At 35.8% G+C, this 12678-nt stretch overlaps 1 protein-coding gene across 3 annotated transcripts in view; it reads left to right on the forward strand.

Moving 5' to 3' along the window:
• CSMD3 (CUB and Sushi multiple domains 3) overlaps positions 1 to 12678 on the forward strand; it is a 1542511-nt gene that overhangs the window by 1441947 nt on the left and 87886 nt on the right. For all 3 annotated transcript variants that reach the window (XM_027854053.1, XM_027854054.1, XM_027854055.1), the window contains 3 exons: positions 7240 to 7413; positions 8089 to 8262; positions 10030 to 10215. In XM_027854053.1, coding sequence (XP_027709854.1) covers positions 7240 to 7413; positions 8089 to 8262; positions 10030 to 10215 — 534 coding nt within the window. The remainder of the gene's footprint in view (positions 1 to 7239; positions 7414 to 8088; positions 8263 to 10029; positions 10216 to 12678) is intronic.

A 12678-nucleotide genomic window follows, 5' to 3' on the forward strand; every position in this document is an offset into this window, starting at 1 on the left:
TATACATATTCAGATAGATTGAATGATTGACTTAAAATTCTGTTAGATTACCCAAATATACACAGTAATTTTTTAAAAACAATTATGTTATTTTTCTGTAAATTATAAAGATATAAGTAAGGGGAGTAGGTAACCATCTTTTTGACCTATTTTCAGAGGTTTCTCTGGGAACCAAAATATCTTCACTTCTTTTCAGCCCATGGGAATGGGGGAGCAAGGAAGAAAAGGTTTTTATCTAAGGGTGGTATTGTTTAGATTAAGGAATGAAAAAAATACTCTTCTGTCTGACTTCGCACTCCTTTTTCTGTATATTCTAGGTTACAATCTGATAGTCACAACGATTTTATACTATTTTCATAAAGAGAAAAGAAAAATTCTCTTTTCAAGGGAAAATCTATAATAAATATTAGATAGCAATTCAGAGTAATCAGAAAGGAAAACATAGTGAATAACCTGAATATATCTAAAAGAATTATAGATATCATGTTTTTCTTCATAATTCCCTTAGTGGTATATTTTCTGTTATCAAATTCTAGTTTACTCAATGTAATCTCAGTTTAGGTGTAGCTAGGTGGTGCAGTGGATAAAGCACTGGTCCTGGAGTCAGGAAGACCTGAGTTCAAATCCAACCCCAAATACTTGACACTTACTAACTGTGTGACCTTGGGCAAGTCACTTAACCCCTATTGCCTTAACCCCTCACCCCCCAAAAATGTAATCTCACTTTAGTGAGTAGTCATCAGTTTAGCTTGAGTAGTCATAAAGTTGGAAAAGCAGACAGGTAGAGTGAGGAACAGGTTTGGAAAGAAAACAGAAAATAGAAAAGTCAGTATTTTTTTTTTAGTAAAGGTATAAAATAGGCCAAAAAAAAAACCATCCCAAACAAACATTGAGATTAATTGAAATGTAAAAATTGTGAAATGAATTATGTCAGCCAGTCACCACGCATTCATAATTCTATGCAAGGCTACCCTAGGGGGCAAAAAATTCAAGAAAATAAGCTCCTGTTCTTAAGGAGGTCACATTCTAATGGGGTAGACAACAAACAAATAACTATGAATATACAAGGTACGTACAGTGTAAATGGAATTTAATGCAGAGGCAAGACACTAGCAGATGGGAAGGGGAAAGCAAAAAAAAAAAAGGAAGATTGTAGATTGTGAGATATCAGCTGAGACTTGAAGGAATCAGGGAGGCACATCCATTTCTTTCATAAATTCATAAAATCATTGCATCATAAGAGTTGGAAAAGATCTCAATAGTCATCAAGAATTCACCTGTACAATATACATGATCATCCAGCCTTTTCTTGAAGACCTGCAGTCATGAGCAATCTGTATCTTACTCTGGAAGCATCTTATTCTACCTTTTGACTGTCTCTAAATTCAGCGTTTTTAAACTGAACACCTGCAACTGCAAAGAGTATATCTAAGTGTGCATAGGTTCCCAAAGTGGGTGATACCACCCCCTAAGGGGGAGCTGGAACAATGGGAAGGGGGCGGTGTAGTAGCCTTAGGTACAATTGGGGGTGTTGAATAAAAATAAGGGTTAACCTAACCTAACCCCAATGGGGCACGGAGTAATATTTTTCAAACAGGGCAGTAGGCCAAATAAGTTTGGGAACCTCTGGATAGAGGAATGCAAAAATAAGTAACACCCAGGCTCTGGTCTCAAGAAACTAAATAGCTAGGGTTTGATGCAATAAATACATAAATAGCCATGTGTTGTAAGAGAGGAGCAAAGATCTATGAATGTTCAAAGGAATTATCAACAATCTGTTGACAATTCAGGGCAGGCCTCATGAAAAAGATAACATTTGAGTTGGATCTTGAAGAATTTTGACATGGGAAGAGGATATTTCAAGTACAGGTTATAACAGAAGTCAAGGGAAAGAGGTGGAAAAAAAAACACTATAAATGTTTAGGGAACTGAAAAATTAGACGGGGCAGATCATATTTACAAAAATAATAGTTGTCACCTATATGAGATTTGGAACACATTCTAATTTGCTTTAAAAAAAAAAACAGTGGGCATCACAGATTAAGAAGAACATTGATAAGCTGAAGAATATTCAGAAAAGAGTGACCAGAATGGCAAAGCATTTTGAGTCTAGGGTATATGAGGATCAATTCACTGTGTTATTAAGCCCAGGGTATACAAATAAAAGAAAAAAGAAAGACAGTCCCTGACTTCAATGAGCTTATATTCTAATCAGAGAAGAAAATACACAAAAGGGAGTTGAAGTAGAGGTGGGGATGAGGAATGAAAGTACCCAGCTCTGAAACATGGTTTTGAAGTCTAAAGAAAATCAGGGCTGGTAGAGAAATAAAGGCAGGCCAGCCCGGCCCCTCCACAGAAGGCAGGCTCCAGGAGGATCTCACTAATGGAAGAAGTAAGGGGGAGGAGGTAGGAATTATGGAGACATATTCCATAAAAAGTAAAGCTACAGGGGTGGTAGGCTGTAATGGTAAGTTCTTGACAAATGATTGTTTGATTGACTGACCATTAAGGAGCTCAACTTGTAGAAATGTTCCAGAGTTCAAATCCTGTTTTTATTTATTTTAAAGAGATTCCATTCTTGAAGCCAGAGTCTAATTTGAAAATGAGTTCCATTTTAGCCATTTGAATTTGAAATACCTATGATATATCCAGTTAAAAATGTGCAAAAGACAGTTGGAGGTTCAGGGTCTGAGGCTTAGGAGAGAGATTATCCATAGCAATGGATATATAATTATGGGAATCATATGCATAGAGAGAGTAACTGAATCCATGGGAATTGATGAGTTCACCAAATGAGATAATAGAGAGAGAGAAAAAAATCAGAGGGCCCAGGACAGAGCCTCAGAGAATACATAGGGTTAGTGGAAATGACATGGGTGAATAACCAATCAGTAAACATATATTAAGCACCTGTTTGTGCCAGGCACCATACTAAGAGCTGGGGATACAGAAAGTGTCAAAAGACAATCCCTGGTCTCTAGGAATTCACAATCCAATGTGAGTGACAACATGTAAAGAAATATATATAAAGCATACTATATGTAGAATAGGAAATAATTAGCAGAGGGAAGGTACTAGCCTGAAGAAGGATTGGGAAAGGCTTCCAATAAAAGATGGAATTTTAGTTGGGACTTAAACCAAGGAAGTCCATAGGCAGAGTTGAAGAGGAAGAGACTTTTAGGCATGGGGGACAGCTGGAGAAAATGCCCAGAGGTGAGAGATAAAGTATCTTCTTTATGGAACAGCCAGGAAGCCAATGTCACTGGATCAAAAAGTATATGGTGGAGAATTAGGTAGAAGAAGACTGGAAAGGTAAGAAGGACCTAGGTTATGAAAGGCTTTGGATGTCAAAAAAGCATTTTGTATTTGATCCTAGAGGTGACAGGAAGCCACTGGAGTCTGTTGATTGGGGAGAGGGAGATTGACATGGTCAGATCTGTGCTTTAAGAAAATCACTTCTGTGCCTGAATGAGGGATGGATTGGAGTGGAGAGAGACTTGAGACAGGTAGCCCCACTAGTAGACCAGGAGGTTATTGCAGTAGTCCAAGTGAGATACTGAGGGTTTGCACTGGAGTGGTGACAGTGTCAGAGGAGAGAAGCAGGCATAAATTGCAGAGGTGAAATCATTAGGCCTTGGTAACAACTTGAATTTGGAGGTGTGGAATGGGAAGGAAGGATAGTGAGGAGTCAAGGATAACTCCCAGGTTGTTCCCTAAGGGACAGGGAAGATAATGTTGCTTTCTACAATAATAGAGAAGTTAGGAGGAGGGAAGGTTTAGGGTGAGAAATTATGATTTCCATTTTTGATATGTTTGGTTTAAGATATCTACTGGACATCTAGTTTGAGATATCTGAAAGGCAGTTGGAAATACAAGATTGGAGGTCTTGGGACTGGATAGGGGGATCTGGGAACCTTCTGCATAGAGACAGTAATTTAATCCATGGTTGATGTTGAAGTTATCAGGTGAAGTAGCATAGAGAGAAAATAGAAGAAGCCCTAGGACAGAGCTCGAAGTTAAGGTTATGTTTAGAGGGCATGTTTTGGATGAGGATTCCACAAAGGGGACTGAGGAGAGGTCAGATAGGTTGAAGGAGATCCAGTAGTGTCTCAAAATCTAGAGAGAAGAGAGTATCAAGGAGAAGAGGATGATCAACAGTGTCAAAGGCTGCAGAGGGGACCAAGAGTACAAGGATACAGAAAAGGTCATGGAATTTGGCAATCAAGAAATCATTGGTAACCTTGGAGAGAGCAGTTTTGGCAAAATGGTAAAGTCAGCAGCTGGATTGCTGGAGTTAAGAAGAAAGTAAGAGGAAACAAAGTGGAGACACCGATTGTAGATGACTTTTTTGAGGAGTTTACTACAAATGGCAGAAGAGATATAGGAATATAGAAGAACTCTAGAATGATAGCAGTGAGAAAAGGATCAAGTGACATTTTTTCAGGCTGGGGAATACATGGACATGTTTATAGGCAGTAAGAAATGAGCAGACAATATGTTGGAGAAATGGGAATGGAATGAGATCCTTTGAACATCCAAAAAGGAGACTGAAAAGGAGCAATCAGGAAAAAAGGAAAATCAGTAGAGAGCAATGTGATGAAAACTGGAGTGGAAAGATAATCTAGAAGGAGCATTCTACTAGTGTCAAAGGCTGCAGAGATATCAAGAATAATGAGGATTGAGATAAGGCTATTATATTTGTCAATTAAGAGATCTCTGGTAGCTTTTGGAAGAGTAGTTTCATTCGAAAAGCGAAGGACTCAGTAGATGTGGAGAGATTCAAGATAAGGAAGAGAATGGTAAGGGGATAATCTCTAGGAAAAAGCTAGAAACAATGAGATCACCATATGTGAAGAATAAGGAGATCATCAGAGATGAGTAAAAGAGGAAGTATTTGAGGAGCACATCTGAATGATTTGAAATGAAGAGGAGGGGAAGGATTGAGTTCTTGGGAAGTGGCTGCAATTTTTTGATGAAGTATTAGGTCCTGAGCAGAGAGGACCTGAGGACCTGAGGAGAAATAAGAAGGCTTGGAATAGCTACTGTGAAGAAAGGGTTAACAAATCCATTAGGGAATAGTGTAATGATTATCTTGCTGCAGCGAGACCCAGGTAAGATTAGAAAATTTAAATTTTTAGCAGACCTAATGAACATGATTTTTGTGATTTTCCCCCCTCCAATCAATGTCATATGAATAGAAGTGAAGAAGGTTAGAAGTAATCCAATGATGGTGTTTGACAAGGTCTAATCCAGAGTGCATTGTAAAAGCACTTTACTCTAACATATACTTATTCATTAATAAGATTTATATAAATCAACGCATGCAATCTAACTTTATTGACTTATTCAACAAAACAAACATCAATTCCTCTAGAAAGAAACACCAACCTGACTCCTAAATGTTCTGGTAAACAAGTATTTGTACCAGTGCTCCTGCTAGGGCTCTCTCTGAGCCTAAATGAAGGCTGTGCGTCTCCCTCTGAGGTGGCATTCTTGCAAGTCTCCATCAGTTGACATTGCTTTCCAGTAAACACTGGATGCTTGAATCTGGAGGTGCAGGGAATGTAGGAGCCTATTCTCATGATCACTCAGAAACAGATTGATGGCTGAAGTCACTAATGGTTTTTATGGTTCTGGTTAAGCATTTACAAATTACATTTAAATTCTGACCTAAGCTTGTGATGAAAGGAAACTTTAAACCAAAAGTAATGTCATTAGCAAATGTTTATCAGTTGTTTACCAGATTTAGGACACACACACATCACCAGTAGTTATCAGATTTTGAGTACATTACACATCAATGCCAAACTATAGTGTTCAAGTGCTTATCTTACAGAAAAAAACAAAAACAAAAAACCTTATATAATAATTATGTGGTCACAGAATAGGAGCTTAAAGTGGAATTGTTCCTGTTGACCTAACATACTTTTCCACAATATACATGATTTATGAACAATAGGAAAAGGAGCAAGGGAGTGTAATATACAAGATAATGATTGGATTGATTCACCAATGGTAACATATAGGGAAGGAAAGAGAATATGTCCAGTGCAGGGAAGATGGCCTGAGAAAGAACTGAGTTTTAGAGGAATTGAAGGTCATTTTGACAATGAAGGATGAAGGAAAGTGTCATAAGGCTTAGGCAAAGGTGGAAAGAGTAAAAGTTTGTGATCATAAAATAAAATTTCAGAGTTCTTGAACCAGGAAGTAGAAACTTGTAAGTTATAGCAAGATCAAAGTTATGATAGTCTCTCTGTGTAGCTGAAATGTAGTGGAGGAATTTGCCATGTGAATTGAGTAAAATGAAGAGGGAGAAAATTAGTTGTATTTGAAGGAAACTCAATAAATATGTTATAGGCCCCTAGTGTGAAGACAGGAGTTGCAGGGTAGGAGTGAGCCAGTCATTGAACTCATTAAAGAAGGAAGGGGAACGCTCTGGGAGTCTGCATATGAAAGCCACTGGAGTAGATAATAAATTCTGTTTGCCCTTTCAGTGGTGCTTTCTGGAATATCTGCTCAACAATTAGTATATTTCCTTTAATCACTGAGACCTAGCTCTCTCCTGATAATAGTGCTTTCCTCTTGTTCCCCTAATCACTAGTTGAGGTGAGGGAGTCAGAATTCTCCCTATTTCTCATTGCTACCTTCAGATTATCTTTTCCACTATCAAAGCAAAATTGATGTCTCTTTCTACAGAAAGCAGGCAATAATGCACAGGATCTGTAAATAAATGTTATTTTCTGTATTGCTTATACATTCCATTTATTTTCTGAACCTGTGCATTATTGCCTGCCTTCTGTAGAAAGAGAAATCAATTTTGCTTTGTGTCAAGTTTTGCTCCGCATTTCTACTCCATATTATTATTGGGTATTTCCCATAGCAAGATAAATACTGTTCTGATTATTTCTCTATTATCAAAATGTAATATAAAATATAGTAAATTTGCCTGTAAGTCATCCAGTGTTCTTACAAAGAAAATATCAGAAAGATAAGGTGAATTCCCTTGGAAATTATTGGATAATTAGACATAGATTCTATTCAGTAATGTTTTATTATGTACCTACTGCGTTAGAGGTACAGGTATTAGGCGCTGATAATACAAAGACAGAAATGAAGCATTCTTTGTCATTGAGGAGCTTTTAAATATACATTTCAAGAAGAGGAAATTAAGACATGAAATAAGATGTCAAACTGACAGCTAACTTTTTTCTCCCTCAATTTATGTAAACATTATTTCAGCGGGTCATTGTGGGATTCCAGAGCTCATTGTGAATGGACAAGTCATTGGAGAAAATTATGGGTACAGAGACACAGTTGTTTATCAGTGTAATCCTGGTTTTCGATTGATTGGTTCTTCTGTACGGATATGTCAGCAGGATCACAATTGGTCTGGTCAGCTGCCATCCTGTGTGCGTAAGTAAGCATGGCAAAAAACAATAGGGGAATTCTATTCTTATATTAATTATAATTATTGTCTTCTTCTTAGGAAAGGTAAAACATTTCTGTTTTAAATATGGAGACATAAATTTTAAAATTCCCCTTAAACGTCTTTGAGTTCCTTCATCTGTCAAATAATTGATTTGAAATATTTAGTGCATTTATCATATTTTTATTGATGTAATTAAGTGACCCCCCAAGATCAGACAACTAGGGTTTAAGATAGAATTTGAATCTAGGCCTTCCTGATTCTAGGTCAGGCATTTTTCCCACTGTACTACATTACATAGAAATAGTAGGAGATTAGAGTAGAAAGATAGGTTCATTCTATTTTGTGGAAAGTCTTAATCAAAATGCCAGAATGGTATACTCAGACTTTATTTGAGAACAATTTTACCTTGTAGTGCCTCAGGCAACTATCTAAGACTCTAAGTTACAGAGAATTTGTGGATGTATATTGATAGAGCACGTTTCCTTACCTGGCAGCTTCCAACTTCAATGAAATCTTCGACCCAGGCTAAAAAAAAAAGACAAGAAATAAACATTTTTATTAAATTGTCTTTGGGGTATTAAATAATATTGTAACCAATAACCAACATTACTATCTTTGGGGCTTTTTTGTTGTTGTTTTGTTCTTTTAAATGCTTTCAGCTGTTAGCTGTGGTCACCCTGGCAGTCCAATTTATGGAAGAACAAGTGGAAATGGATTCAACTTTAATGATGTTGTAACATTCTCATGCAATATTGGGTATATCATGCAAGGCCCAACAAAGGCCCAGTGCCAGGCCAACAGACAATGGAGCCATCCACCGCCAGTATGTAAAGGTAAGCCTTTTGATTGAAGCATGTGTTAATCCCCATTAAAAAGAAACAAAAAACTTGTTACCAATTCCAAACATACTTTAAAGAAGACATGATTAATAATAACTTGTTTGATATGTACGTAATCATTATAATTGAGCTAACTTTAGTAAACTAATAGAAAATGCTCATTATATTAACTGCTTCATTCAGTGTTCATTTTAGTAACTATATTACCTATTAAAAATAAATCTCAAAGAGTGATTTTTTTTTTCCCTCTTCAGTAGTGATTTGCTTTTTCTTCTTATTGTTGCTTAATTTAAGGGGGGAGAAGAGAGAAACAGTCAGTGCCCCTTCCATATCTATTTAACTTTATTACCTTGTACTTAAACTGTTTGTACATGAAAAGTATGAAAATTTCAAGAAACTATTTTGGGAAGATATGGAAAAACCTAAATTTGCAATGCATCTAATTTACACACATAGACACATATCAGAAATATGATTTTAAAAATTATTTGGATACTTATCTGTTATTTATTTCATCTTTAAAAACCTACAGATACTCACAGACAACCATACAATGCTATTTGAAGTTTCCCTCATTTTGCCACAGAATCATCATGTCAATATTTATTTCAAAATTTGTTTATATATATGAAAGTCATTATTGTATAATTTATTGGTGGATAGAGAGGTAATGAGTAGAGAGTAGAGAGTCCTCAGGTAATGAAGACTTCATTTCAAATCCAATCTCTATCACAGACTGACATTGTGACTCTGAGGAGCACTAACTTCTTAGTGTTCCAGTCAGTTCTCTAAGACTATAGGAATTGCATATCTGTATTAGTATTCATTCATTTAATAATAATTCATTAAGCACCTAAGATGTTCCAGTCACTGTATTAAGCACTGGGAATGCAGAAGGAGGCAAAAGACAGTCCCTGCACTCAAGGAGCTTACAATCTAATGGGGGAGACAACATGCAAACAAATATGTACAAAGTAAGCTATATACAGGATGAATGGAAAATGATTAAAAGAGTGAAAAAACACATGTAGAGGGATTGGAGAAGACTTCCTATAAAAGGTGGGATTTTAGTTTTCTGCATACATGTCCATGCTGGCACACACATACACACCAATATTGGTGTTCACATAGTTTATGGAGCAGTCCATTATAATTAAAGAAATGTCTCACTCTTTAAGCTGGTGTCTATGATTCACTCAAGACATTTATTTCCACTGAGAGAAGTTCAAATATTCTTTTCTGTCAAGGATCAAATCTGCAGCATTGTAGTTGAATAAGAAATTTGGAAAGACCCTTTCCCCTTATCCACCTCTCATCACAATGATACTTTATCACTCTCCAGTCCCATGAGAAGCAATGTAGTATAGTAGAAGGGGTTTGGAAAAAAAATAAAAAGAAAGAGGGTTTGGACCCAGAATCCCTTAGTCAAATTACTTGGTCTCTCTGGATCTTATTCATAAATAGCGAAGTTAGACTAGTTAATCTCTCCTCCCTCTAACCTTGTAATTTCTGGCAAAATTGTGTTTTATTGCTAAATTTCTTGGGAAATATAGCAAAAGGTGCTACTAGATCATCTCTCAATGCTTTGCAACATACATAGACACAGTAAGTGATATATTTCTATATAGTATATATGTATACACATACATATACATATACATGCATATATATCTTCTAGAGTTGCTTCCTAGAAACTACTCGACATCATGAATATTTATTACATTTTAGATATTGTTCTAAAAATATGTATTTTCTACTTAGTGGTCAACTGTTCTGATCCGGGAATTCCAGCTAATTCTAAAAGAGAAAGTAAAATAGAGCATGGGAATTTCACTTATGGAACTGTGGTATTCTACGACTGCAATCCTGGGTATTTTTTATTTGGATCCTCAGTTTTGATATGTCAACCAAATGGCCACTGGGATAAACCCCTCCCAGAGTGTATCAGTAAGTAGATAATGCGTACTTTTCCTTAAAAATATCATGGAAGCAATGCATTTGATAAGTACATTTCTCTTCTAGATTAATCTCACAAAGGACAGTCTTAAGAGCCTGATAGTTTTTAACTTCTGTGGAAGTTTTCATTTATGTCTGATTTTTTTTGCTCCATAGGTTTAAAATTCAAAAGAAATCATTCCTTCCTCTTTTCTTTGAGTTTGAAACACTGGTTTTCTTCTTGTTTCCCTCTAAAACCTCTAGCCTTGATTTGAAGTAGCTTTGGCTTTTATTTTCACATTTCTCAGGACCCCAGATTACTTAGGAGGTTAAAAGATTGAAACTTTGAAACTGACTTTTTTAGGTTGACATACCTACACACATACCTATTACACACACTCACATACACACACACACACAAACACAAAATGTGAAGAGCAGCCAGGGCCTGGAGTTGGAAAAACCTGTGCTCTACTTTTGTGTCTAATACCTATTAGCTGGTTGACCAATATTACAACCCTCAATGTGCAACTTGAGACTATAAATTACTAAAGAATTACTGCTCTGTATCAATAAAGGGAGTTTGCATGATAAAAGTTTCCTATACAATGAAGTCACAATTCTAGACATTCAGACAAATAGATTTATTTGTTTTTTTATTTTTATTAAAATAAAGCTTATTACTAAACATTTAAGTTTCTAATTAAGAAGACATTGATGGATATTCAACAATTTATTTTAATAGCAAACATTCAATTCATTTTTAAAAAATCTGTATAGAATACCTCAGAGGAGCTAGGTACTGTGTTGAGATTCTATCAATAAAAAGGTTTTTAAAAATGGCATAGTCTCTGCCATCATCTAGTTTATAATTTACTGAGGGACTATAATGCATATGTTGATAAATGTGTACAAAATAGATTGTGATGAGGCTAAAGAAAGATTCAAATTTGAGGAAGCAACAAACATTATTAACCAGGGAAATACATAATGGTGCTGTGCAAAAATGCACTGCCCACACTACATCCTGCATTGGAATTGACTTGACTTGGATATTGAATTACATTTGGAGCTATCTCCTATACTGAACCATAAAGAAAGGTAAAAATGGCAAAAGATGACATGAGGACACAGCATATGCAAATTCAAAGAGGTGGGAAATGGCAAGGTAAGATGGAGAATACCTAGTAGTACCATTTGGCTAAGCTACTAGAGTCCTGGGAAAGTTGTAATCTGAAATTAGTTAAGAATACTAAAACATTAGAACAGAGTATGAGTACTATTTGGTTGTGTTTTCTTTAGAAATTATTTCATTATGTAAATGTATTTAAAGATTCAAGATATGTAAGCCTTTTGATAAAATTGAGAAGTTGAAACAAATTTCAAGCTGTGTTTACGTGATCCAATATGGTATGTTCAGTCTGTCAACCAGTTGTTTGTCTATACTCTAAACAACTATTTTGGTAGATTTTTTTTTAATCCTTTGAATTATTTTTGGCTTGAATCATCAAGCAGTTTGTTTTAGAACCAGATAAGATGGTAGCTAGGTGGTGAAGTAGAATATATATATATTTTTTAAGTCAGTAAGTGAAATGGATAGAGCAGCTGTCCTAAAGTCTGGAAGACCCAAGTTCAAATGTAGCCTCAAGTTATTACTAGCTATGTCACCCTGAGCAAGTCTTAACCTCTGTCTCAGTTTCTTCAACTATCCAATGGGTATCATAATAGCACTTACTTTACAAGGCTGTTATGAGGATAAAATGAGATATTTGTAAAGTGATTTGTACATTGTCTGGCACAGAGTAGTTGTTTTATCAATAATTATTCCCTCCTTCCCTTGAATTTCTTTTAAAATGTCCTATTCCAAGAAAGGTACTTCATCAGTTTATTTTTTTATATGTGGTATATATATATATTTTACTGAGATGGTTCTCATTCTATATTGCTTCTAAGTCATGAGTCCAAAACATAAAGAGGTTCATTAAGTCTTGTTTTGTTTTCATGAGTTGGCATTTATTCTTTATGATTACTGTGCTACCATTTTTTGTCCTGCAGCCATAATTTAGTACATATCATTCTAAATTAAAAATAACAGGCTTCATTAAGAGAAGTCTTTACTTTCAATCAAATTTGGGGGAGAACATATGTCATGAAATAGCATGTGGTTCTAACTATACTCATCTCTCTATCAATTAATAGACAGGTCCCTCAGGCTATTCTTGGCTAAAGTATCAGTTGCTGCATGGTGCAATATGACTAGGTTTTAAGTTTAGAATGTAAATACATTGTCAGATACTGACTTTACTGGCCTCCCTCCTTTCTACTTTTCTTGCTTCCTTTCCCTTTTTATCCCTCTCACATTATGTGAGGCATCACATAATCTCCATGTGCTAAGACAATGCTGGGGTGGAGACATCGTCTAGGAAGGAGCCAGGCTTATCAGAACTCATTAAACTGTATGAGCTAGGCCACCTG

This window comes from Vombatus ursinus, unplaced genomic scaffold (assembly GCF_900497805.2).
Source record: "Vombatus ursinus unplaced genomic scaffold, bare-nosed wombat genome assembly UNPS02010284.1, whole genome shotgun sequence".
Lineage (NCBI taxonomy): Eukaryota > Metazoa > Chordata > Mammalia > Diprotodontia > Vombatidae > Vombatus > Vombatus ursinus.